We start from the raw sequence: 22,316 nt of genomic DNA, 5'->3' as shown, positions 1-22,316 counted from the left end.
AAACACACACACACACACACACATATATATTGTGTATAAACATCGATCATTTGGATGGATTTTTATTAGTCTCTGTGTGTGTGTGTGTGCGGGTGGTTTTTTGGATCGATGTTTCGTTGGTTTTGGTTGCCTAGTTACCGATGATTTGCGAGAGAGAGAGAGAGAGAAAGAAAAAAATGAGTTAGACTATGAGAGAGATAAAAAGATCGATATCGTATGATTTAAATTTACATTTAGATCATGGATCAATCCATTTTTTTTTCTTGTCGAGATTTTTTTTTTTTTTTTTTGGTGGGGTTTTCATAAACTCAAGTGTTTGAGATTATTGCACATTCGATTTCAAATTTTTCTCTTATTTGGCAATTTATTAAGTGTTTTTTGTTTTCTTTTGGTAGGGTTTTCAAAATTTCTTTTCCATATTCAATATAGGATAATGATAAAGAAAAGAAAAAAATACAACTGGATTTGATAATTTCAAACGATTTCATAAAGCAAGGAAAAATGTAGATTTTTTTTTTTTTTTTTTTTTGGTTATGTAGAACAGTAGGCTGACAAAACAAAAAATGCTAGAGATAAGAAAACAAGATTGGCTCCATAGTGTAACCATCCATCCATATGATGATGATGATAAATGGTAATGGTAATTACATTCGACAATTATGCTATGTAATGATTGGGCGTGTGATACAGGTAGGTGTGTGTGTGTTTGTGTAACCACACAAACACATGCAAAACAATAAATGAGCATATCTTTTTCCGGGAATATAAATTGTGATTTATGGTTGACATTATTTATTATTTATTATGATGATGATGTTTAAAAATTTCTTTTCATTATTAATCATAATAAATTGATCGTTCCAAAGTAATTTTTATGGGTGGCAAATTTCTAACAGATAATTGCCAACATCCTTTCGATGGATCATAATGACAATGAGCAAGAAAATCCTGTACAGTATGTTGACATTCAAGAAAAATAATCATTTTTTCTGGCCGTGTACGTATTATTGTGAATAATGGATTATTGAATAATAACATCATATCGGAGCTTAAAAATCCGGCCAATATCATCGGTTCAATTGTTTCGAATATTAATTGATATATAATGTGTTTTTTACGTTGATCATTATTACCATCACCATCATGAACATTTTGATGATGAGGATTATGAGCTATTGGTTCTTGTTGAATGGTAGGCTGCCGTTGTGATTCAATATTTGGCGATAAACTTTTATAACCTTGATCTTGATCATCATTGCCACCACTAATTGCTACTCTAGCCATTGGAATTGATATTGTTGTTGCCGTGGATGATGGCCGATCGATTATTCGATTGATTTGTGACCAACGACCAGAATCATTGAAAAGCCATTCACCAAAACGATTACGTAACTGATTCGAGGTCATCTGTCGAATCGACGATAAATTTCCATCATCTTTATTATCGGTTATTTTCAATAAATTGTTCATTAATGAACATAATGATTCAAAACGATTTTCCAAACGATCCAAACGATTGGCCAATTCACGTTTGCTAGTCATCATTGTTTTTATTCGTATTTATTCGAGGAAAATACACTGTGTGTGGATAATAATGATGAAAAACTTTTATATTCAATTTGAACATTAAAAATCAGATGTCATATAATAAAGTTTTACAAGTTCACAAATGACGTTTAAAAAAAATATCATCATTTTATTTATTTTTCATTAATTACGAGGTATACAAATTTGAAAACATTGATGATTATATGGCGACAACGACAACATCAATGATACAAGAGAAATATTATGAAAATATAAGGAAAAAAAAGATAATAATCATCAAAGTGATAATGAAACTAATTATGATTGTTTCTCATCAACTTTTTTCAAAGTTTTTTTCGTCGATTTTTTTGCTTTTGATGCCGATTTCTTTTTGGCAGCCACTGATTTAGCCTTCTTTTTTGTCTTCAATTCGTTTGCTTTTTTCATCAATCTTTTTTTAATGATTTTTGCTGCAACTCTTCGTTGACGTTTTGTATGTAATTCGGCACGTTCTTCGGACAAGTTGGCTACTTCCATCTTTTTCGATAGACGTTCCAATTGACGAAATTTTTCCTCATTTTCAGGTTTAGCCAATTCATGTTTCCATTGTTCTAATTCTTCAAAATAACGTTTACGATCAGCTTCAGCTTGTTCCTCAAAAGGCTTTCGTTCTTCCGAAGTTAATTGATGCCAATGTTGTGACCATTGTTTAACTTTTTGAAGATGTTCAGGTGATTTAACCGGTGGATATTTACCATCCTGATATTCTCGTTTAAAATGATCACGAATATAGAATATGTATGATGAAACAGAACGTTTTGGATAGTTTAATTCACGAAGTTTACTCTTGATACGTTGACGATTTTTTGTTTTAATTTGATCCTGTAAATAATCAAAAAAAAAAAAAAATAATAATAAAGAAATTATCGAATAAATTCAAATATAATTATACCTTTTTCATTTTTTTAAATTGTGCCATTTCTTCTTCATTCAATGTACCAAGATATTCATTCATAGCCGATTTATATTTAACAAATTCTTCTGTAGACATTTTCTGATAATGTTCTTTTTGTTCGGCTGTCATTTGTCGCCATTCTTGTCCAGCACGTGAAAATCGTTCTCTAACTGGCATGTCCGATGGAAATCGTTTAAAACAATCACGAACAAACAATGCAAATACATTTGATGATCGTTTTGGTGGCGGTGGAATTGTTGTTGGTGGTTGTCGTTGTGATTCTGTTGTAGTTGGAAAAAATAATGACGAACTAATCGAAAATGATCGATTATTCGATGATGATGATGATGAAGATGACGACGACAACGAAAGATTGGAGAATCTCCAGAATAAATCTAAATGTTTTGATTTAAACATGATTTGCAAGAAAAAATTCAATTTTACCAAAATGAAATTCTACTCCAGAAAAAAAAATAATGCGTGTTCAGCAATGTCAACAAAACAAAGAAAAAACAGTAACGGCTCTTGTACAAATAATGACTACTGGTCTTCGGTAGATGGCCGTACATGCAAAAAAAAAATATGAACACATGTTTATTTTCGTCGAAAGGTGATCACAAATTCGAATCTAGAATTTTCAACGATGGGACGTAAAATTTATATCGGTAGACCAAGCGAACATTTGGGTCGTACAGCATTTCAAATATTGGCTAATTTGAAAAATTTTGGCATTGGTCGTATGCTAACACGTCATGAATTTGATAAATTTCCCGAACCATCATTTCATATTGTCAAACGTGTACAAACGTATATGGATCCTGAATTGAAATTCGGTACTCTTTGGTGTGAAACCGTTATTCGTGGTAAACGTTTGCCAGGTATCCGCCCGCTTACCATCACATATCGGCCAGATTTTCGTTTGATACCGAAAGATGAAGAGAAAGAATTTATCGGTGATTATCCCATAACAAATTTGGGTGATAATAAAAATGTATTGCCACGTTATTATCAGCTACCACCATTGATGCGTGAATGGATGAATCGATATCATGCTCGACACAGTGATCATGGTCAACATGAAAATCAAAGCCTAAAAGAATTTCTCATACCATTTGTATATCAGGATAAAAAAGATTTACGACGACCAGATGCCGATCTATTCTGGATTGCTAACCGTTTGGCCGAAGATGGTGAAAAACCAACAATCGATTTTGATGGTCAATATCATTTTAATCAAGAATATTTAGAAAATTGTAAAAAATGAATTTTTTTCAGATAAGAATTGTAAATATAAAAAAAAGAAATGTTAGAAAAAAAATTATAAAATAGAAATCAATTAGAAAAGTGCTGGAATTGCCCATGTATACGAAAGACAAAGTGAACCATCCAAATGGTATGATGGCCAATCGACACGAACACATTCGCCACGTTTTTCTTCCATCTTGTTCGGTGTAAAACAAACGACAGTATTAAGACCAAATGAAAATTTCATCACAAAACAGCCAAATGGAAATTTCTTGGTCATTTCATTACAAACAAGAACATTCTGTCGTAATGGTAATTTAATTGTTGTACATGAATCCGGATTATCGATTTCATTTGATTCTGGTTTCGATTCCTTTGATGATGATGGTGGACGAGAGGCTGCTGCCTTCGATAATCGAGAACTACTCGGTCGTGATTCAACGATCATCATCGACAATGCAAAAATAATAGCCAAAATGATGGTAGATTTCATTTTCGTTCGAAGAATAAATGATTTCGAATGTTCACGGAATTCGTCGTTAGTATGTGATCGTAATACAATATCGTTAGAACTCGTTATGCCATTCCAATTGGAATTCATCGACTTTTTATATGGTCAGAATATGACCATCGATCATATCAGGATCACATTATCAATTCCATGATAATTTCAGCCTTTAACCTTTATGCATGCGATAAAAGGATAAATGTACAACAGTGCGCATTTCAATTCGAATACATACATGCATACAAAAGCCAAAGTTATGTTAGAATAATAATTTATTAAAGTGGCATATAATGTGGTAGTGGCGTAAGATTAACCACACCTATACGCATGGTTACATGCTACTACTATGTAACTACAAGTGCAGCCAACCTAACCGACAGAAAAAACCCGTTGCTTTGTTTGTGTATGTTGAGGTTGTATTTGTGTCGATTCGATATGATGACTAATCTGCTTAACCTAACATCAATTTGGTGATTAAATTATTTCATCATCGATGACGATACCACGCCACCACATCGGATTGTTTGTTTCATCATAAATTTGAAATAATTAGAATATTTATCCGAAAAAAATATCGATCAATAATGATGAAATCAAATGCTGATAAAGAATTTGTTGATTTTTTCGATTCAATTGGTCTTGAATCATGGATCGAACCTTTGAAAAGTAATTATTGATTTGAAATGTCAATTATGAGATAAAAAGATATTTTTTTTGCATAGATGCTGGCGTTTCATCGTTGAAATTTTTATATGTCAATTTCCTAGATATAATCAATGATGTTGATTATGGTGATATGGCGATTAATTCCTTACGACAAAATCGTCTTCATGTCAAGGTTTGTTCGATCGATTGAATTAAACTAATATTATTCATCATTTAAAGTATTGTATATTTGTAGATCATATTGAAACGATTAAAAGATAAATTTGAATCAAACGTTAATACATCAATTGTAGATACACCAGTTGAAAGTTCAAACAAACAATTCTCACCACAGCCGTCATCATCGAAAAAAATTAAAATTTCTAGTCAAAATGGATGGTCGACAGCTAGAAATAGACAAAAATCAGATAAATCTGATCCAAATATATCGAACATATTCATATGGCAATCATCTGGACAAAAATTCGAATCTAAACTCACACAAGCAACAGTAATGCAAGCATCGATTCTGAATGCAAATATAGAAGGAATTTATTGCGAAGAAAAACTCACACCAAAACCCGATGGAAGTCACGAAGTATTTATCAAGATTTTTGCACCAAAACCAGAAAATCCGAAAAAAGAACGATTTCTTGATGATTGGAATCAATATGGTCAGATTCGTTTTTTCGATACAGCTACATATCAACCAATTTTACCTCAAGTTATACATGATTTCATGGATAAAGTAAATGCAAATATCGTACCAGTATCACAAAAAGAATTTGATCACATGAAAGAGACACTTAGTTTGGCTTTATTTCAGGATCTTCAGCATTATTTTATATGGCGTTTACCACCACGATTTTTATATACTGTTTGTGATCGATTAATACAAATGTATCCAATGTGGGATGATGGATCACCAACTAAAACGGTATGTATTATTTTATTACAACAAATAATCAATCGATATTAATGGACACGAAACTTTTGATTCCAAAACTAAAACAATAGGAAACGATAAAAAAACGATTATTGGATAAATATATGCATTTTCGTCGTTTTAAAATACCACCTGATTGGGTTGAACATAAATATATTATGTTGAAAAATGGTATGAAAATTTTATTAATTGAATGTGATGATGGTGATATGTTTAATGATTTTCATTTTAAAAAATTAAATTTAAAAGATGTAGATAATTGTGTCTTACCAAATGGTGGTAAAAAACGTGGCCGTATTATACAACCAAAGCCACCAATAGTAACAACAGAAGAAAATGATACCACTGTTGTTATTGGACAAGATAATAACAATAATAATACAAGTGTTGATGTATTAAACAGATCATCCATATCGAATATAATCGATTCTTCTCAAAATGCTAGTATTGGTGGTGGCGATGTTAATGTTGGAGATGATGATGGTGGTGGTAGTGGTGATATAATAATTCCAATAAACGATCTACAATCGATACCATCGAATGTCATAATAAAGACGGAATAATTTTTAAAAATTATTTTTTATTTTTTCTCAATAATAAATAAATAAATATCACATTTTGGTACTTTGTTTACGTCAATATTATAGTTTTATATGTACAGAGAAAATTAATGATGATAAATTGACACCGGAATCGAATGTTTGTATATGTTATTCCATACATTCATGTTCATCATAATCGATTAAATAGGTTTCAAGTTTTCCTTTTCCTTTAACCTCTTGTATTCCTCTTGAATATGGTCGAAATATTTGATGATCTTGAAGTACTTTGGCAACATAATCCGGTATTTGGATTTTATCCACAACACCATATGTATCCATACGGCTAGCAACATTTACTGTATCACCCCATATATCATATTGTGGTTTAACAGCGCCAACAACACCGGCAATCACTGGTCCCATGGAAATACCAACACGTAATTTAAAATGTTGATCAGCCGTTAAACATTGATTAACTGTTTGTTCATCACGTGGTATTGAATTCAAACGATTCAAAACACGTATCATTGACATTGCAAAACGTATCATTAATACTAGATTCGTCACTTCTTGTTTCGTTGTAATCGAACTCTGCGTCCACAATAAAAACAACATTAAAATGGATATTCTAACGGAATTTCACAATACACTTACATCGATTGATGCACGGCCAGGTTGAAGACCAGAAGCAGCCATATATGTCGATCCGATTGTTTTAATTTTCTCAATACGACGTTTAAATTGTGGTAATATTAGTAGCTAAATTTAGAAATTGCAAAAAAAATCACGAGTTAATATGATGATGATAACAGAACAGAATCAAACAAACCTTGTCAAATTCACAGATAATATCATTAAGAATATATAAATATTGTAGACCATCGTCATTATCTTTGGTTTCGGTATAGAAACGAAAAAAATTCGGTATCGCCGCAAACATTACAGCACATGAATCATATGGTTCATAATATAATGAATTTGCTTGTTCAGGATTGGTTAGAAATTTTTGTGCCACATGAATAGGAAGAATATTTTTCAATAATAATTGATTCACTTCACGCATTAGACGTGCTTCACGACGTTCACGTTTTAATTTATGTGCCCATAGAAAATCTAATCGTGAAATATATTCAATTTGTCGATCAAGTACATGAAACATTAAATATACAATGAATAGATAATGTAAATGTGACATTGTTGGTGTTAATAGATCACCAAGAAATTGTTGCTGCTGCTGTTGTTGATGATTTTGTTCATATATTAATTGTCCAGGTTCACGTGGTAATTGATAAAAACGATCGATACGTAAAAATATTGAACATGGATGTAGATAGCTAACAAATGATATTGATGCTAATGCAACCGTACTCAAGATGAATTTAAACCATAGATTTACACGTATAAATAATGAAATCGATGACATGGCCAATATTGATGAATATGTATAGTAACGAGACTGATGATTTTTTTTTTTTTTTGTTTTGTTTCATCGATAAAAAAAAGAGAAAAAACGTTAAAATTCAAATTAATTAATTGATCAATCGACAACAAAAAACGAAAAAAAAACGAAATACCAGACATACCCATTTATAAAGACATTCTTTACCAATAGTAGTCATTGTACGATTATCTCGATTGTGTTCAAGAATTTTCATTTCTTGCATTTGTGCCATTGAACAATGTGACATATCCATTATTGTGCTTACAATCAATAATGATGTTATCAATAACCAGATAACCATACGAAATTCAATACCAATCATTGTATTATGTGATTTATTTTGTCTTTGTCTTTGTCGTTGTCGTTGTCGTTGTCGTTGTTGATCATGATTATGTTTATTTGTCAATGTATAGATCAATGCTATAATAGCAACAATAATGGCTATATAACAAAACCAATTACCCGATTCGGACCAGAAAAATTTTTTCCATTCATCATTTGAATAATAATTATAATCATAAAGTGTTAAAAAACGTATCAAAATAATCATTATTGTAATGATTAATGATGCAATTAGATAATATGGAAATAGATGATCATCTTGTTGTAGATATTTTAATTCACGTTTGAGATCGATTCTATGTATACGTTTTAAATGATTCCATATCGATTTCGATGATGATGATGATGATTTATTATGGCTACCACCACAACATGGTATATTATCGGCATCATATACAGAATTTGTATGAATCGATGCTGTCGTCGATGATGATGATGATTGTCTTCGATAATCATTTCGATTTTGTTGTTGTTGCTGTTGTTGTGATTGTGAATGAATAAAATATAAAAATATTGGATTAATTTCCAATGATGAATTTTTAATATTATATTGTCTTTTAAGATTGAATGACATTTTATCAATTGTCTGTGATAATGAATCATTTGAACAACGAATCATTTCACCATAATTTCGTAATCTAAATTGTTCAAATGAGAGAGAAAAAAAACGTGGATTTTTTTTTAATTAAAATGCAAAGAAAAAAATTTTAATTAAGACTTACGAGTTGATCACTTCAGACATTGGTCTTCGTCGTGATGAATCTTGTCTTGACCAATTCTAACAAGAGAATATTACAAATATAATGAAAGAGAAATGAAATGAAATGAAATAAAAAAAAAATAATAACAAACGAATAAAACACATACTCTAGATCGATATGATTGTTGATGATAATGATTTGTGTTGTTTGTTGAGGTAAAAACATCCTCGTCATTGTTCGTAATGATCGATACTTGTCGATTTAAACGAGGCATACAACCATTTTGATTATGTTCATGATTATGATTATGATGAGGTAATTGAGGATCTATTGATGATGAGGAATTTGTGCAATCTGATTGCTCTTTGGTTATTAAATGATTATGATTATTATTATTTGTGGACAACAATTCTGTCTGTGTAACAACATTATTATTATTATTATTATTATTATAATGTGTTTTGGCTGTAATACGTTGAATTAGATACGTTGTTTCATTTTTCAACACATGATTTTCAATTATTGATAAATTATTCAATATATTGACAGATATTTGTTGTAAACTAGCTGCCGTTATATGTACATAACCTGGCCGGCCTTCTTGTTCCATTTGTGATGCTTTCATTGTATCGATTGACCAAATATCAAATTGCCATTTTTTTAATCCTAATAAACCAGATAAAATCATACCGGTATGTATACCGATACGCATATCGACATTAATTCCTGTTTCATGACGATATTCCCTAAATATATATTATAGATGTGTAAAAAGTTAAGAATGTGTGAAATTTAAAATTCATAATTAATATATAAAACACATACTTGATAATATCGAGCATATCTAAACCCATTCGTAAACAATTGGCTGCATGAAGTTTATCTTCATCATCTGGTATGCCACTAATACAATAATAACAATCACCCAATAATTTTATTCGTAAACAATCATGATTCTTTTGTGATGTGTGATGTGTTTTGTTTGTATATGGGGAAAAAAAATAAACGATTGTCATTATCAAAAAACAAAAACAAACAAAACAAACAAACAAAAAACAAACATACCTCAGCACGAGAATCAAATCGACAGAATAAATTATTCAATGCTTCAACTAATGCTTTAGGCGATTGTAATGTTTGTGTCAATGCCATTGAATTGACAATATCGGCATAAAGAATGGTCACGTTTGAATATTTATCGATATACATTTCACTAAATGGTCGTCCAATAGAACCATTTGAACCACTTTTATGATGATGATGATGATGATGATGCTCTTCAATAATTGATGTTGACGAATGTTTTTGATTATTGACATTTTTAAAATTTTGTTCATCATTATTATTACCATCAACATTGATTATTGCATTATTATTTTGATTATTCAAGATTGTTGTTGTTGCCGTTGCTGCCGCTGTTGCTGCTGATGATGATGATGATGATATTGATCGATATGGTAACAATCTTTGTGGATAATCATCATAATCATCACTATTATTATTATTATTATTGCCAATTATTGAACGATTCCAATTGCCAGTGAATCGTGATCGTATATCATCACGAACTTTTTTCATCAAATGTCTTGGTAAACAGGATGCTAATAAACGTTCTTGTTCATCACGTTCAAATGTTAATTTATATTTAGATTCAACACATTTACGATGATCAAGAAAGGCACGACGATTAACAATTTCAAGCAAATATGTCACATAGAATGCAACTAAACCGGCTAATAAATAGAACAACATATCTGATAGTAGATAAAATCCACGATGACGAATAGCCTGGCTCCATTGATGAAAATATTGCCATGAAGTATTTGTGGCTGTTATCGATAATGGTGTAAGTGGATCCGATGTCAATGATAAGGAGTTCATCAAAATGGCCGATGATGATGATGATGATGTTGTTGGCGGCAATTCGGATGGTAATAGAAACATTTGATTCAATGTATGATTGACAACTGTTGCAATTATTGCTTCAGATGATGATGATGATGATGGTGATGATATTGTTGAATTTATACCAGTAGCAGATGTATATCGTATTGGCCACCAAGATAATGTTATTATAATCTCCAATATTACAACCAATGTTGAACAAGTGATTGAATAAATTCTTCGTGGAAATGGTAAAAGAATTTCATTGCAAAATATTAGAAAAAATATTGGTCTTGCACGTTTCCAACTGGATATTAAACGTATATTATTATCATCATCATCATTATTATTGTTGATTATTGTCGATTTTGATGGTGATAGATAATACAATAAAAATGTACCATATTCAGCTAAAAACATTGTTATAAATATAATAAATGCAACCAATGATTGTATAATTGTTGAATTGTTTAACCATCTTTCATCATTATATGTAGTGGCCAATAAAAAACAAATATAGATAATCAATGTTGATATACGAACAATTGCTTGAAATGGATACGAATCATCTTGCTGATGATTTTCGAATGTTCAATTTCGATTAATCGATTGTTTTGTTTAATTTTTTTTTCACATTTATCACGAATCGTCATGTATGTGTGTAGTATGAAAATCAAAATAAATAAATCATGTTGAAATCGTCATCATAAAAAAAGGAGAGAGAGAAAGTGAAAAAAAAACAAAATAGACCATTAATTCAAAAATGATTTTATCATCGATAAAAAAAATTTTTTTTTTCATTGATGACAGGAAATATTTTAGGACAGGATTTTTTTTTTTTTTGCCAATTATCAATCTTGGGCTATTCGTTTATTAACCAGTAAAAAAAAAACGTGCACTTGATTTCACACAGAAATAAAAAAAAAATCAAATTTCAAACCGACAAATATTGTGATTTGTGATCATCATCGATAGATTGTGATAGATATGATGAACAACGACAATGACAATGATTATATTCTCCTCGGGTTATGCAATCAAACACACACACACACACACAAATATCGATTTTGTTGTTGTTGTTGTTGTTGCTGCTGTTATATGTGACAATTGCGTAATATTCAGCATACACACATATATAAAAATTATAGTTGAAAAACACACACATACACAAAGAGAGCAAAAGTAAATAAAAAAAAACTTTAAGATTTTAAATCGAAAGAGTTGAAGGTCGAACAACAACAACAACAACAGCAACAAGAACAACGAAAAAAAAGAACAAACAAACAAACAAACATTGACAATCCTTCGGTATGTTTACTCTCACTCACACATATATACACTATTAATACGATTATTTGGAAATATCAATGAATTCTGATCGGAAGGATTCACACACACACGCACACACAGTGCAAAAAAGAGGGGGAAAAATGGATACATTCCTTGAAATCTATCCGATAAATAAACTTTATGAAAAAAAATAAATAAATAAATAAACATTCACATTTAAAAAGTCAATAACTTGACTTTGTTCATCATTCATCATTCATGGATTGAAAATTTGAACAAAAATCCAAAAATTCATTCACATTTTAAATGGCGTTGGGAGGATTTTTCCGTTCATTCATTCGTTTGTTTATGTATATAATAAGGATAAAGATATAAATAGGTAGTGAGAGGGGGGGAAGAGAAAAAAAAACTCTCCCTCTATTTTTATCTTTCATTTGAAATGATTAAAAAAAACTTTTTTTTTCTGAATGAATGAATGGAACATTTTCAAAAATTGGATTGGAAACATACGCTCATAGACACAGACACACACAAAAAAATCTCATTTTTTTTGCATCGTTTTTGCAAGGATAACAAGTGATCCAATGATTTTCACCATTGAAACAACTCCATCTCTCTCTCTCTTACTCATTCGATATTTAGTACATTAAAGAATTTTTCAATGATAAATTTAATTTCATCTCATTGTGTCTGTGTCTGTGTTTTTGTGTTTTTGTGTGTGTTTTCCTGAGAATTTTTATGAATTTTAATGATAATGATGGTGATTTATATGTAAAAACAAAGGATGAAAAAAAACTTTTGACGATTCTTTGTAATGAAATTTGGAAAAAAAAATTCATAGAATATTTATTTTTGTCGTTCATTCATAAAAAAAAATTAGCCATGACACCCACCTTTTATCAGGAATCTATTATTTCGTATAAATTGTTGCATGAATGAAACAATCACACACTGTCACAAACACACACACAAATGATATTTGCACAGGAAAAAAAAATTTTTCTATAGAAATCACGAAGATGAAAAAATCTGAATTGAATCTGCAACAAAAAAAAAATGAAACAAAAGAACACAAGATTTACACATCACAAGTTTTTTTTAAATGTTACTGTAACATTTAAAAAAAATATATAAAAATTGGAATTGTATAAAATGGAAAAAAAGTTTCAGATTTTTTTTCAGTCGTTAATAGCTGCTGTTGTTGTTATTTTTGGTTCCATAGAACCGTCGTTATTGTTGTCATCATCATTATGGTGATGAAGTTTTATTTTTAGAAGAAAAAAAAGAAACAGAAACGAAATAGAACAATTGTGAATATTTATTTCTTGGTAGTAGTTGAATAATGTAATCATCATCGGGACAAACGTACCAGCAATAAAAAAAAATTGGTGATGAAATTTAAAATGGAAAAAAAAATTTTTTTTTTTTGGATCAACTTGAATGTGGAACAACAACAACAAAAAAATAAACGAAAAAAATTTTAAAGGAATGATATCGATGCGTATCATGTGAATTCAAAGGTTTTTTTTCGTTCGTTCGTTCAATGAATTGAATTCTCATCATTCATTCAACAGTAATTAACATAAAAAACACGAGAAACAATTTGTCGAACATTTTGTAAACTATTTAATTATTTGAACAAACGCGAACCGATGTTATGCACACACACACACACACACACACACACACATACAGCAAGTGAGTGATGAGTTTTAAAAACAAAAAAAAACTCTAAAATCTTTCTGTTTCTCTTTTTTTTAATGAGTTTTTTTTTACAAGTATAAAAATATTCAATTTTTCTCCAAGTGTGTGTGTGTGTGTGTAGATTGATTTGTAATTATTCACAAAATGGCAAAAAAAAATGTGAAAAAAAAATAAAAATAATTTATCCATGTTTGTGTGTGTGTGTGTGTGTCTCTCATTTTGTATTTTGTATTTTATTTTTTCAAATTTCCAAAAACTCTTTTGATGACTTTCCATGTTCTGTCGATTATATCCATTATTCTCTTTTTTTTCACATTTTTTTTTCTCTCTCTCTCTCTTCTCTCAATCTATCCATCTCGGTGTGTGTGTGTGTTTTTTTTTTCTTCGAAAATGTTCATTTTGTTCAAGGCTTTACAATTATTACATAATGAAATCTTTTTTTTTCAATAACATTATTCACATAGCTTTAGCTCAATGATATGATGACAGTAGTCTAGCTGTATATATACATATCATCAACACACACACACATACACCATATATATATGAATTTGAAACAATCATTGGTTTTACCCAGTTATCATTTTTTTTTTTCGTTTTTTGTTACTTATCCTTATACCAACAACCTTCATTAATGGATAAATGAATTAATGAATGAATAAATGGGGGGAAGGGAAAAAAGGGTTAACGTCAAGGTTAAATTTAAATAACATCATCATCATTATCATTGTATTTTTTAACGTTATACAGAAAAAAATAATATTTGTAAACGTGTAACCAACCAATCTACGAAATTGAATCCAATCTAATCGATTAAATCATTGTTAACAACAAATGAATTGGCCCTCGAACACAATAATCGATTGAATATTGTCGGTATTTTGATCGGTCAATGTCCATGTCCATGTGTGTATGAAATTTCTTATATTCATTCAACATAATCGGACAATCACATTTTTGTGTGAAATGTGTTTGGCCACAATGACCATTATTATTCGGACATTTTGGCATTTTAAAGTGTTCACAACATTGTATTTACCGGTTTGTATGATTATCATCATCAAAAATATTATTCAAATGAAAAGAGAAATTCTACAAATTTCCTTTCATTTTTTTCTTCGCTTACACTTTCAATCTTGAATGGCAAGATAAAAATCTTTTTCATTTACATGATATCATTTGATATCAATCTAGAGAAAAAAAAAGAAATTATCATAATTACCACAATCAAATGCAACATGATGTTGAAAAACAACAAACAAACAAAAAAACAAAGAAGGAAAAAAGAAATTTACAATTTTCCTGGAATAATTAATTCCAGATTTTCATGATGATTATCATGAATAATGGATAGGTTTTTCATATTTTGTTTTCAAGTTTAAATCATCAAATTGGAATTATCATTGAAATTTTGTAATCAGAAAAAAAAACAAAACAAGGACAAGGACCCTCTGTGACAAAATGTCTATAATTATTCGATGATGGTGATGGTTCCAAATTTGGTCAGATAATAATAATGAAAAAAAAATCAAAACACATCATCATATATATACAGGAAATGTAAAATTTAAACAAAATCAATCAAATTAAAACTTACACGAAATAGAAAAAAACTTGATAAATCAGTCAACGATACAATAATATTCAATATGAGTACAATGGTAAACCAACGATGACAAAGACGTGTTTGATAGCGGCGAAAATAAATTTCAGTATTTTTTAATTTAAATTCTGAACGCAATGAACGTAGATTCCATTGTAATTGTGATATGGATGTTTTTTTCTTTGTCAATTTTTCTTCATCCATTTTATCCATTTCATTGTCATTACCATCATCATCGTCATCATAGTAATCATCATATAGTTGGCTATCATCATTATATTGATGGTGGTGGTGGTTATCTGATCGGGAACAAAAATGAAAAAAAAAACAGATAAAAGTTTGAATTTTTGGTTTTTTTGAAATTCTTTCAATAAACCAACAATGCGTACCTTTTTGGTTTTTGTTGTCGTTGTCGTCGTCGTCGATGTGGTCACAGGTTTGTTTCTCATTTAACAATGAATGATTATGATGTTGATGATGATGATGATGATGAAACATCAAATTATTTTGTCGATCAAAATCATTTGATGTTGATGTTGTGGATGATGATGATGATGCTGATGTTGATGTTGAACATGATAATAATAATGATGATGATGATAATAATTGTCCATCAAATTGATTATTATTATTCACCATCATCATAACAATAAATAATTGAATTTAATCATCGATAAATCAATTGTTATTCGAACCGGAAATAAATAATACACACACACACACGCACACACAATGAATGATTTTCACAAATTTATTGCAATGGTGATGATAACTGTATAATTTTTTTTGCTGTTGCTGTTGCTGTTTTTTTTCGGCTATTCTTTATGATGATTGTCGTGGTCCATAGAACTGGATAATATATACACAGAATCTGAAATGATCATGAAACAATAAAACAATATGACAACCAAAAAAAAAAAAAAAAAAAAAAAGAAAAATAAATAAATGTAGGTAGAATATACATATGTATAGTGGTTTATATTTATATTCTGGTTCTCTCTCTCTCTCTCTTTCACACACACAGTGTGTTTATAATTGAATTCTATGCATGTAGAATTTATATTCTTTGTCTGTGTATTCAATTCATCATGATTATATAATCATCATTCATTTCATTTTATTTTATATATTTATAGATTACCTCGAAATGCACGACTATTATCATTATAAATAAATGAATGAATGAATGATGGCCTCGAACTTGACAATCAAAAAAAAAAAAAAAAAAGACAACGACAATAAAGACAAACCCAAGGAATCGCAAAGAAAAAAAAACCCTAGAATTTTCGATTATAATCGATTCTTGTATATATGTCTGTCTGTCTGTGGGTCGGTCTGTGGATCAGTGTATCTAATGTTTGTTTCATATTCTACCTATATTACAAATTCTGTATGTTTGTTTGTTTTGTTCAAAGTTTTATTCTTTTTCATTTATTCTCGGGATTCTATTTTTTTTTTTTTTTTTTTTTGTTCAGCAAATGTTTATCTTTCGTCTTGATAGTTTTATTATTATTATTATTGTATATTGTATTGCTGCAAGGATTTTATCAATTTTTTTCCCAGTGTAGGCGTAGTAGTAGTAGTCATAATCATCATAATCATTTGGATCAACTAACATTGACAATGATGATGATGATGATGAAAGAATACAAACATACGCAAATAAAATACAATAATCATTTATATTTTATTATTATGATAATGGCCTCATTTCTATTTTATTGTTATAAAGAATTTTTTTTTTTTTTTTTTTTTTGGTTTCAAATTTCACAGAATGTTCTAGTATCAACAACAACAACAACAACAACAATTCATTTCATTTCACATTTTGGTAGTACAACATTATCAGTGATTTATATGACTGTGCATGTCATCATCATCATCATCATCATCATTATTCCAGGCTGCTCTGTTACCTGGGGAAATTTTTCCAAATGAATGAATAAACATAATTAATTCATTTTAAAATGTTCAAATAATTTCATTTTTTTTGGTGAAAAATTTTTTTTTCACCAAAATTCAAGGTCATCTGGTGTTTTTTTTTTCTCTCTCTCTTTCATGAATTGATTGTGTGATCAATCAATTGGATTTAAATGATTTTTTTTCTGAACAAATTATTTTACAGCGTTTTTCCTTGATCATTAATTAACAGAATAGAAATCTTTTGTGTTCATTTTTTTTATTATCATCATTATCGATCGATCGATTGATCGATTGATAAATGAATGAATGAATGAATAACAATAAAAATTCAGATTCCATGTCAGAATCTTTTTTCATCTTTTCTCTTGTTTTTTTTGTTTGTTTGTTTGTCATTTTGTATTTATTTTCCGCCTACACGCATACAATATTTATTGATTGATTGATTGGTGACAAAAAATTTTCTTTTGTCGTAAAAAAAAGAGAAAGAAAAAAAAATTTGAAAGCCCCAATCATCATCATCATCATCATCATAAATTTGATGACAGGTGGATGGCCAATGAAAAAAAGAAAAAAAATCCAAATTTATTGGTGTCTGTAGATATATATGAATATTATGACCTTCGACGATGATAAGAAGGTAGACAATAATAATAACCTGTGTTTACATGAAAAAAAAACCAGAAAAAGGTATGATTTTTTTTTCATTCGACAACCTGGAAACCTGAAAAATTTATTTATTTATTTTTTGTTTTTTTTTCTTGGTAGATGACCTGAATAACAGTGTGCAAAAAAAAAACAACAAAACAAAAAAAAACTACCGTGATAGCAAAAAAAAAAATTTGTTGATTGCACCTGGCCACCACCAGGATACATCATCACAATTTGATAGAAGAGAAAAAAAAACATATCTAAAAATCACCAATGCATGAAAAATTGTGTTGTTTTACACTGTTTTTTATGTATTGAAACGAAAAAATTGGAGCAATCTTCAATCTTCAATCATCACCACGTTAAAAACAATGTGGGTTGTTGATAGAAAGAGATAGCGAGATAGCGAGAGGGAGAGGGAAAGGAAGTGAAATACCAGAAAACAAAATTGGCAAATAAAAAAATTGTTCAAAACTTGACTAAATTCCAACATGTGTGTGTGTGTGTGTGTTTGTGTATGCAGGGAAGTGGAAGTGGTCAAATAGTGTGACGCATGATTGATTATTTGTTCAGTGATTATTATATAACACCATAATATAATAAAGACAATGTCACACACATACACACACACATGAATATAGAAATGTGACAATGAAAGAGAAAAAAATAAATACAACTCAATCAATAAATCAGTCAGTCAATCGATCAATCACTCGAATTGCGAAATTAAATCATTTTTTTTTTTACTCACGTTATAATGATGATGATTGAAAATTAAATTCAATTTGATAATTGATTTTTGAATGAAAAAATGAAAAAAAACACACACACGAATAAAGCAAAGAAAAATAACTAATCATAAATATCGATGTACAAAAAAAAACCGCTGAAATATGACGTATAAACCAAAAAAAAAAAAAAAAAAATTTTACAATGAGATATCACACATCATTTGATGACCAGATATTATCATTATCATTGAAAAAGTGATGATAATTATTGCCATTACCTCCATTGATGATGATGATGAGAGTTTTATTTTTTTTCTGAGTCTATTCTCTCTTATACACAGTACAGCAGGAAGGTCGATTTGGGAATGACAAACCAAAGGATTTTTTTCCGTTTTTTTTTTTTTTTTTTTTTTTGGTTCTAATACATAGCCAAATACGTCTCAACTGTGCTACGTCAATGATATACAAAAAAAAATTGTCTGGAATGTGATGAAATTAGCAACGACAACAACAACAACAACAAGACAATGATAATTTTTTTTTGTTTTAAAATAAATTTATTTTTGTTTTATTTTTAAATTAGATGAAATTACAAAAAAAATGCTATCTTCAAATACCAATCATACGATCAATAAGATCAATCAATCGATCGATTGAAGAGGTTAAAGACAAAAAACTGGAGAGAAAAAAAAATCTGCTCATAATAATAGGTTTTTTTCCAATGAAAATTCAGAAAATTCTGTATGGCCCATTGGTCTTTTTTTTTCATTTTATTGGAATATTGAATTCAGGTAATCAGATTGTTAATTTTAAAATGAATTACACGAACACACACGCGCACACTTAATCAATTTTATTAATCAAATCTCAAATCTAATTAAACTTGTCATCATAATCATTATCACTCAGAAAAAAAAATCGTGAAACACTTGTGAGATATTTAAGATGGATCCTTTCTTCTTGTTGTTGTTGTTGTTGTTGTTATGGTTTTTTTTTATCCTGGAAATTTCATTTCCAATCTATCTGACTGTCTAGCAATTTAAAATTTTTTGTTGTTGTTGTTGTTGTTGTTGTTGCCATTGGAAAATGGCATTTTATTCACTTTGCTTGTTTTTTTCTTTCTCTCATGCTGTATTTTTTTTCATCGCACAATTTAATTTTCCATATGATGATTGGCATTATCGATTTCCGGATTTTGTTTGAATCGACAGCAAAAAAAAACTAATTTTTTTTTGTTCACTGTCCAACTGACAACAAGAGAGAGAAAGAGAGACAAATTGTGTAAAATGATAATTATTTGCTGAAAAAAAAGCCATATAAAATGGCAGACAAACAAACAAACAAACAAACAAAACGATAACAACAAAAACAAAACGACTACCAATGATGACAAAACAAAATTAAAATCTAAATTATTCATGTAATTTGCAGAATGAAAATGAATAAATTTCAAATAATCATGATGACATGATTGTAAATAAACATATTGTTATTTGGGCCGATGACAAAAAACAATATTTTAAGGAAATTTTGGCTACTGTTGTTATTAAGTGGATAATCGATTTGTTGTTGTTGTTGTTATTGTTGTTATCGTTGTTCAAAACGATTTGAAAATATTTAAATCACTTACCTTTTTTTTGGTAATTCATAAATTACAGAATCAAGAATTTATTTGAACAAAATTCTAAAAAAAATTCACTGCCACAAGCAAAACATTGTAACAAACATTGTTTTCAATCACGATACACATTCGATCGATTGATGAATCAATTGACGATCGATAGTATTGTATGATGGCGATAGATAATGTATTGAGTGAATGATTTGAGAATGTGTAGAGATCACAAAATGAATTCAACAAATGAAAAATTTTTATTTTAATATTTTCATTGTGTTTTTTTTTTGTTGTTGTCTGATTTTTTTTTTTATTTACTCATTCATTCAATCAATAAAAATTTAAATTCAAATATTACAAAATCATCATCATCATCAACGTCGTGTAGAAACTGTTTGAATGCAGAATTTTTTTTTTAGATGTGTTTTAGACCGTTTGTTTGGTTTGTTTCAAACAATTCATATGAATTTGTCTATGTGTGTGTGTGTGTGTGTGTGTGTGTATGTGCTATACAAACACTAACAACCACCAACAACCACCATCAGCTAAATAATTTTTTTTTTTATTTCATGGCGATGAACCGACGCCATGAAAAAATTCGTTTCTTTTTTCAGTACATTGGGCATAATAGACAGACACATTCACACACACACACACACACACACACACACACAGACACATACTGTACATCATATATCAAAATGAGAAAAAAGAGAGAGAAAAACATACGAAATTTGCATATTGTTGCTCTCTCTCTCATTTTTTTTTCTTTCTTCATCAACAAGAGGCAATGTTGATGATGATGATGATGATGTAAAAAAAACTGTAATACATAATTTAACGCTACCGAATATACAGATAATAAATATGTCTGTGTGTGTATGTGTGTGTATGTATGCATTTCGTTTGTTTTGAATATAGATAGATTGTATTGAAGTTTGGATTAGAGAGAATCGATAATACAATATTTTTTCTATAAACATCGTTATGTTTTTGACCAAATGGTCAATAACAACCTAAAAAATTAAACACGCGCAATTATAGATCCAGATATCACTCGTTTTGGTTTGTTTTTTTTTTTTTTTTTTTGTTTTGTTTTGTTTTTCTCGTTAATCAGCCCAAAAATCTAGGTGAATTTTTGTTTTGTTTTTTTTTTATTTTGGTCTGTTGTTAATCACCATCAATCAATCAATCATTTTTATATAAGCCTCGTCGTCATGCAAATTAAAGTTGCCAAATATTGAATGAATGAGAAAAAATCCGAGGAAAAACAAAGAAAGACAATGAAAGAAATTTTCAATGTGAATGAATTAAATGACGATGATGATGATGATGAAGGGTAATAAAAGTCAAAAAAAAAAAAAAATAGAAAAATTACATCATCGCCATTATTAAACTTGAAAGAACAATTTAAAACAAAATGTAAAAAAAAAGAGAAAAAAAAAGTAATGGCTATGTATTGTAAAATGGTTGAATGAATGAATTTTTCTTTCCCTAATTTTTTTTTTTTTGTTGCCGAAAACAGCTCCGAATCAATCATAATCATAATAATAATAATTATTAGAGCCAATAAATTGTGCCCATAACCTAAAGAGAGAGAGAGAGGATGAGAAACGATATGTAAATTGATGATGATGACAGTTGAATCCAAAAATAGATACTATTGGCGAAAAGAAAAAGAATTTTTTTTTTTTGAATTGAATCGAAAGTTTATTATCTATTGTGTGTGTTGGTGTGTGTGTTGGTGGGTGTAGATGTACATATTCAACGTCGAAAAAAAACGAACGTTATTCTCGTTTAATTCTCTTCTTAAATTCTTTGTATTGTTTTTTTTTAAAAACATAAAACAAATGATGATGATAATGATTATTACTGAATAATCACCATCTTCATCATCATCATAATAATAATAATGGTGTTTGAAACAAATGATTGGATCAGATTATAGAAAAGATTTTTTTTTTTCTTTTATTGTTCAATGAGCAATAATTTTTTCTTTTTTTTTGAATTTGTTTCAAGAGGGAGAGCATTAAAATCCTTTATTACACACACACACCCACACC

At 29.2% G+C, this 22,316-nt stretch overlaps 5 protein-coding genes and 1 long non-coding RNA gene across 10 annotated transcripts; 2 read left to right on the top strand and 4 right to left on the bottom strand.

Annotated features, from left to right (window-relative positions):
- Positions 1-1,670: 1,670 nt before the first annotated feature.
- Positions 1,671-3,015, bottom strand: LOC124491173 (uncharacterized). Its single transcript, XM_047053797.2, has 2 exons — positions 2,480-3,015; positions 1,671-2,409 (listed from the first exon to the last, which is right to left on the bottom strand). The coding sequence occupies exons 1-2, from the start codon at positions 2,897-2,899 to the stop codon at positions 1,846-1,848; spliced, it is 984 nt and encodes a 327-aa protein (XP_046909753.2). The 5' UTR covers positions 2,900-3,015; the 3' UTR covers positions 1,671-1,845.
- Positions 3,016-3,072: 57 nt separating this feature from the next.
- On the top strand, positions 3,073-3,826 carry mRpS34 (mitochondrial ribosomal protein S34). Its single transcript, XM_075730395.1, has one exon. The coding sequence runs from the start codon at positions 3,126-3,128 to the stop codon at positions 3,744-3,746; it is 621 nt and encodes a 206-aa protein (XP_075586510.1). The 5' UTR covers positions 3,073-3,125; the 3' UTR covers positions 3,747-3,826.
- On the bottom strand, positions 3,777-4,576 carry LOC142597472 (uncharacterized). Its single transcript, XM_075730396.1, has 2 exons — positions 4,471-4,576; positions 3,777-4,409 (listed from the first exon to the last, which is right to left on the bottom strand). Exon 2 carries the CDS (start codon positions 4,326-4,328, stop codon positions 3,819-3,821), a length of 510 nt encoding a protein of 169 aa, XP_075586511.1. The 5' UTR covers positions 4,329-4,409; positions 4,471-4,576; the 3' UTR covers positions 3,777-3,818.
- Positions 4,577-4,672: 96 nt separating this feature from the next.
- On the top strand, positions 4,673-6,459 carry LOC124491171 (uncharacterized). Its single transcript, XM_047053796.2, has 5 exons — positions 4,673-4,901; positions 4,958-5,073; positions 5,137-5,817; positions 5,898-5,997; positions 6,076-6,459. The coding sequence occupies exons 1-5, from the start codon at positions 4,820-4,822 to the stop codon at positions 6,387-6,389; spliced, it is 1,293 nt and encodes a 430-aa protein (XP_046909752.2). The 5' UTR covers positions 4,673-4,819; the 3' UTR covers positions 6,390-6,459.
- Positions 5,680-6,093, bottom strand: LOC142597473 (uncharacterized). The gene is made up of 2 exons (XR_012832199.1): positions 5,959-6,093; positions 5,680-5,885 (listed from the first exon to the last, which is right to left on the bottom strand). It is a non-coding gene; the product is annotated as an uncharacterized LOC142597473 (long non-coding RNA).
- On the bottom strand, positions 6,387-20,800 carry LOC124491170 (adenylate cyclase type 2). 5 transcript variants are annotated; one of them, XM_075730388.1, is made up of 11 exons: positions 20,269-20,800; positions 15,726-16,207; positions 15,331-15,635; positions 9,918-11,309; positions 9,678-9,808; positions 9,019-9,598; positions 8,874-8,929; positions 7,952-8,789; positions 7,198-7,824; positions 7,023-7,127; positions 6,387-6,959 (listed from the first exon to the last, which is right to left on the bottom strand). In XM_075730388.1, exons 2-11 carry the CDS (start codon positions 15,979-15,981, stop codon positions 6,537-6,539), a joined length of 4,713 nt encoding a protein of 1,570 aa, XP_075586503.1. In that variant the 5' UTR covers positions 15,982-16,207; positions 20,269-20,800; the 3' UTR covers positions 6,387-6,536. The 5 variants fall into 5 exon arrangements, with proteins under 5 accessions (XP_075586503.1, XP_075586502.1, XP_075586506.1 ...); XM_075730387.1 differs by lacking the exon at positions 20,269-20,800 and adding an exon at positions 18,659-18,842; XM_075730391.1 differs by lacking the exons at positions 15,331-15,635; positions 15,726-16,207 and having other exon boundaries at positions 20,269-20,759.
- Positions 20,801-22,316: the final 1,516 nt, after the last annotated feature.

The sequence above is a fragment of the Dermatophagoides farinae genome, chromosome 4, assembly GCF_024713945.1.
Source record: "Dermatophagoides farinae isolate YC_2012a chromosome 4, ASM2471394v1, whole genome shotgun sequence".
NCBI classification, from domain to species: domain Eukaryota; kingdom Metazoa; phylum Arthropoda; class Arachnida; order Sarcoptiformes; family Pyroglyphidae; genus Dermatophagoides; species Dermatophagoides farinae.
Note: the sequence above shows the minus strand (reverse complement) of the source record. Positions and strands in the feature narration are given on the sequence as shown.

What these genes read in the sequence shown, in the direction of transcription:
- LOC124491173 (XM_047053797.2), bottom strand. Translation starts at nt 2,899, where the DNA reads ATGTTTAAATCAAAACATTTAGATTTATTCTGGAGATTCTCCAATCTT. An exon ending in AATTTAAAAAAATGAAAAAG is followed by an intron (nt 2,410 to 2,479) that starts GTATAATTATAT and finishes GATTATTTACAG; the next exon opens with GATCAAATTAAAACAAAAAA.
- mRpS34 (XM_075730395.1), top strand. Translation starts at nt 3,126, where the DNA reads ATGGGACGTAAAATTTATATCGGTAGACCAAGCGAACATTTGGGTCGT.
- LOC142597472 (XM_075730396.1), bottom strand. Translation starts at nt 4,328, where the DNA reads ATGAATTCCAATTGGAATGGCATAACGAGTTCTAACGATATTGTATTA.
- LOC124491171 (XM_047053796.2), top strand. Translation starts at nt 4,820, where the DNA reads ATGATGAAATCAAATGCTGATAAAGAATTTGTTGATTTTTTCGATTCA. An exon ending in ATGGATCACCAACTAAAACG is followed by an intron (nt 5,818 to 5,897) that starts GTATGTATTATT and finishes CTAAAACAATAG; the next exon opens with GAAACGATAAAAAAACGATT. An exon ending in ATATATTATGTTGAAAAATG is followed by an intron (nt 5,998 to 6,075) that starts GTATGAAAATTT and finishes TAAATTTAAAAG; the next exon opens with ATGTAGATAATTGTGTCTTA.
- LOC124491170 (XM_075730388.1), bottom strand. Translation starts at nt 15,981, where the DNA reads ATGATGATGGTGAATAATAATAATCAATTTGATGGACAATTATTATCA. An exon ending in GATTTGATTCTCGTGCTGAG is followed by an intron (nt 9,809 to 9,917) that starts GTATGTTTGTTT and finishes ACATCACAAAAG; the next exon opens with AATCATGATTGTTTACGAAT. An exon ending in AAGAATGTCTTTATAAATGG is followed by an intron (nt 7,825 to 7,951) that starts GTATGTCTGGTA and finishes AAAAATCATCAG; the next exon opens with TCTCGTTACTATACATATTC.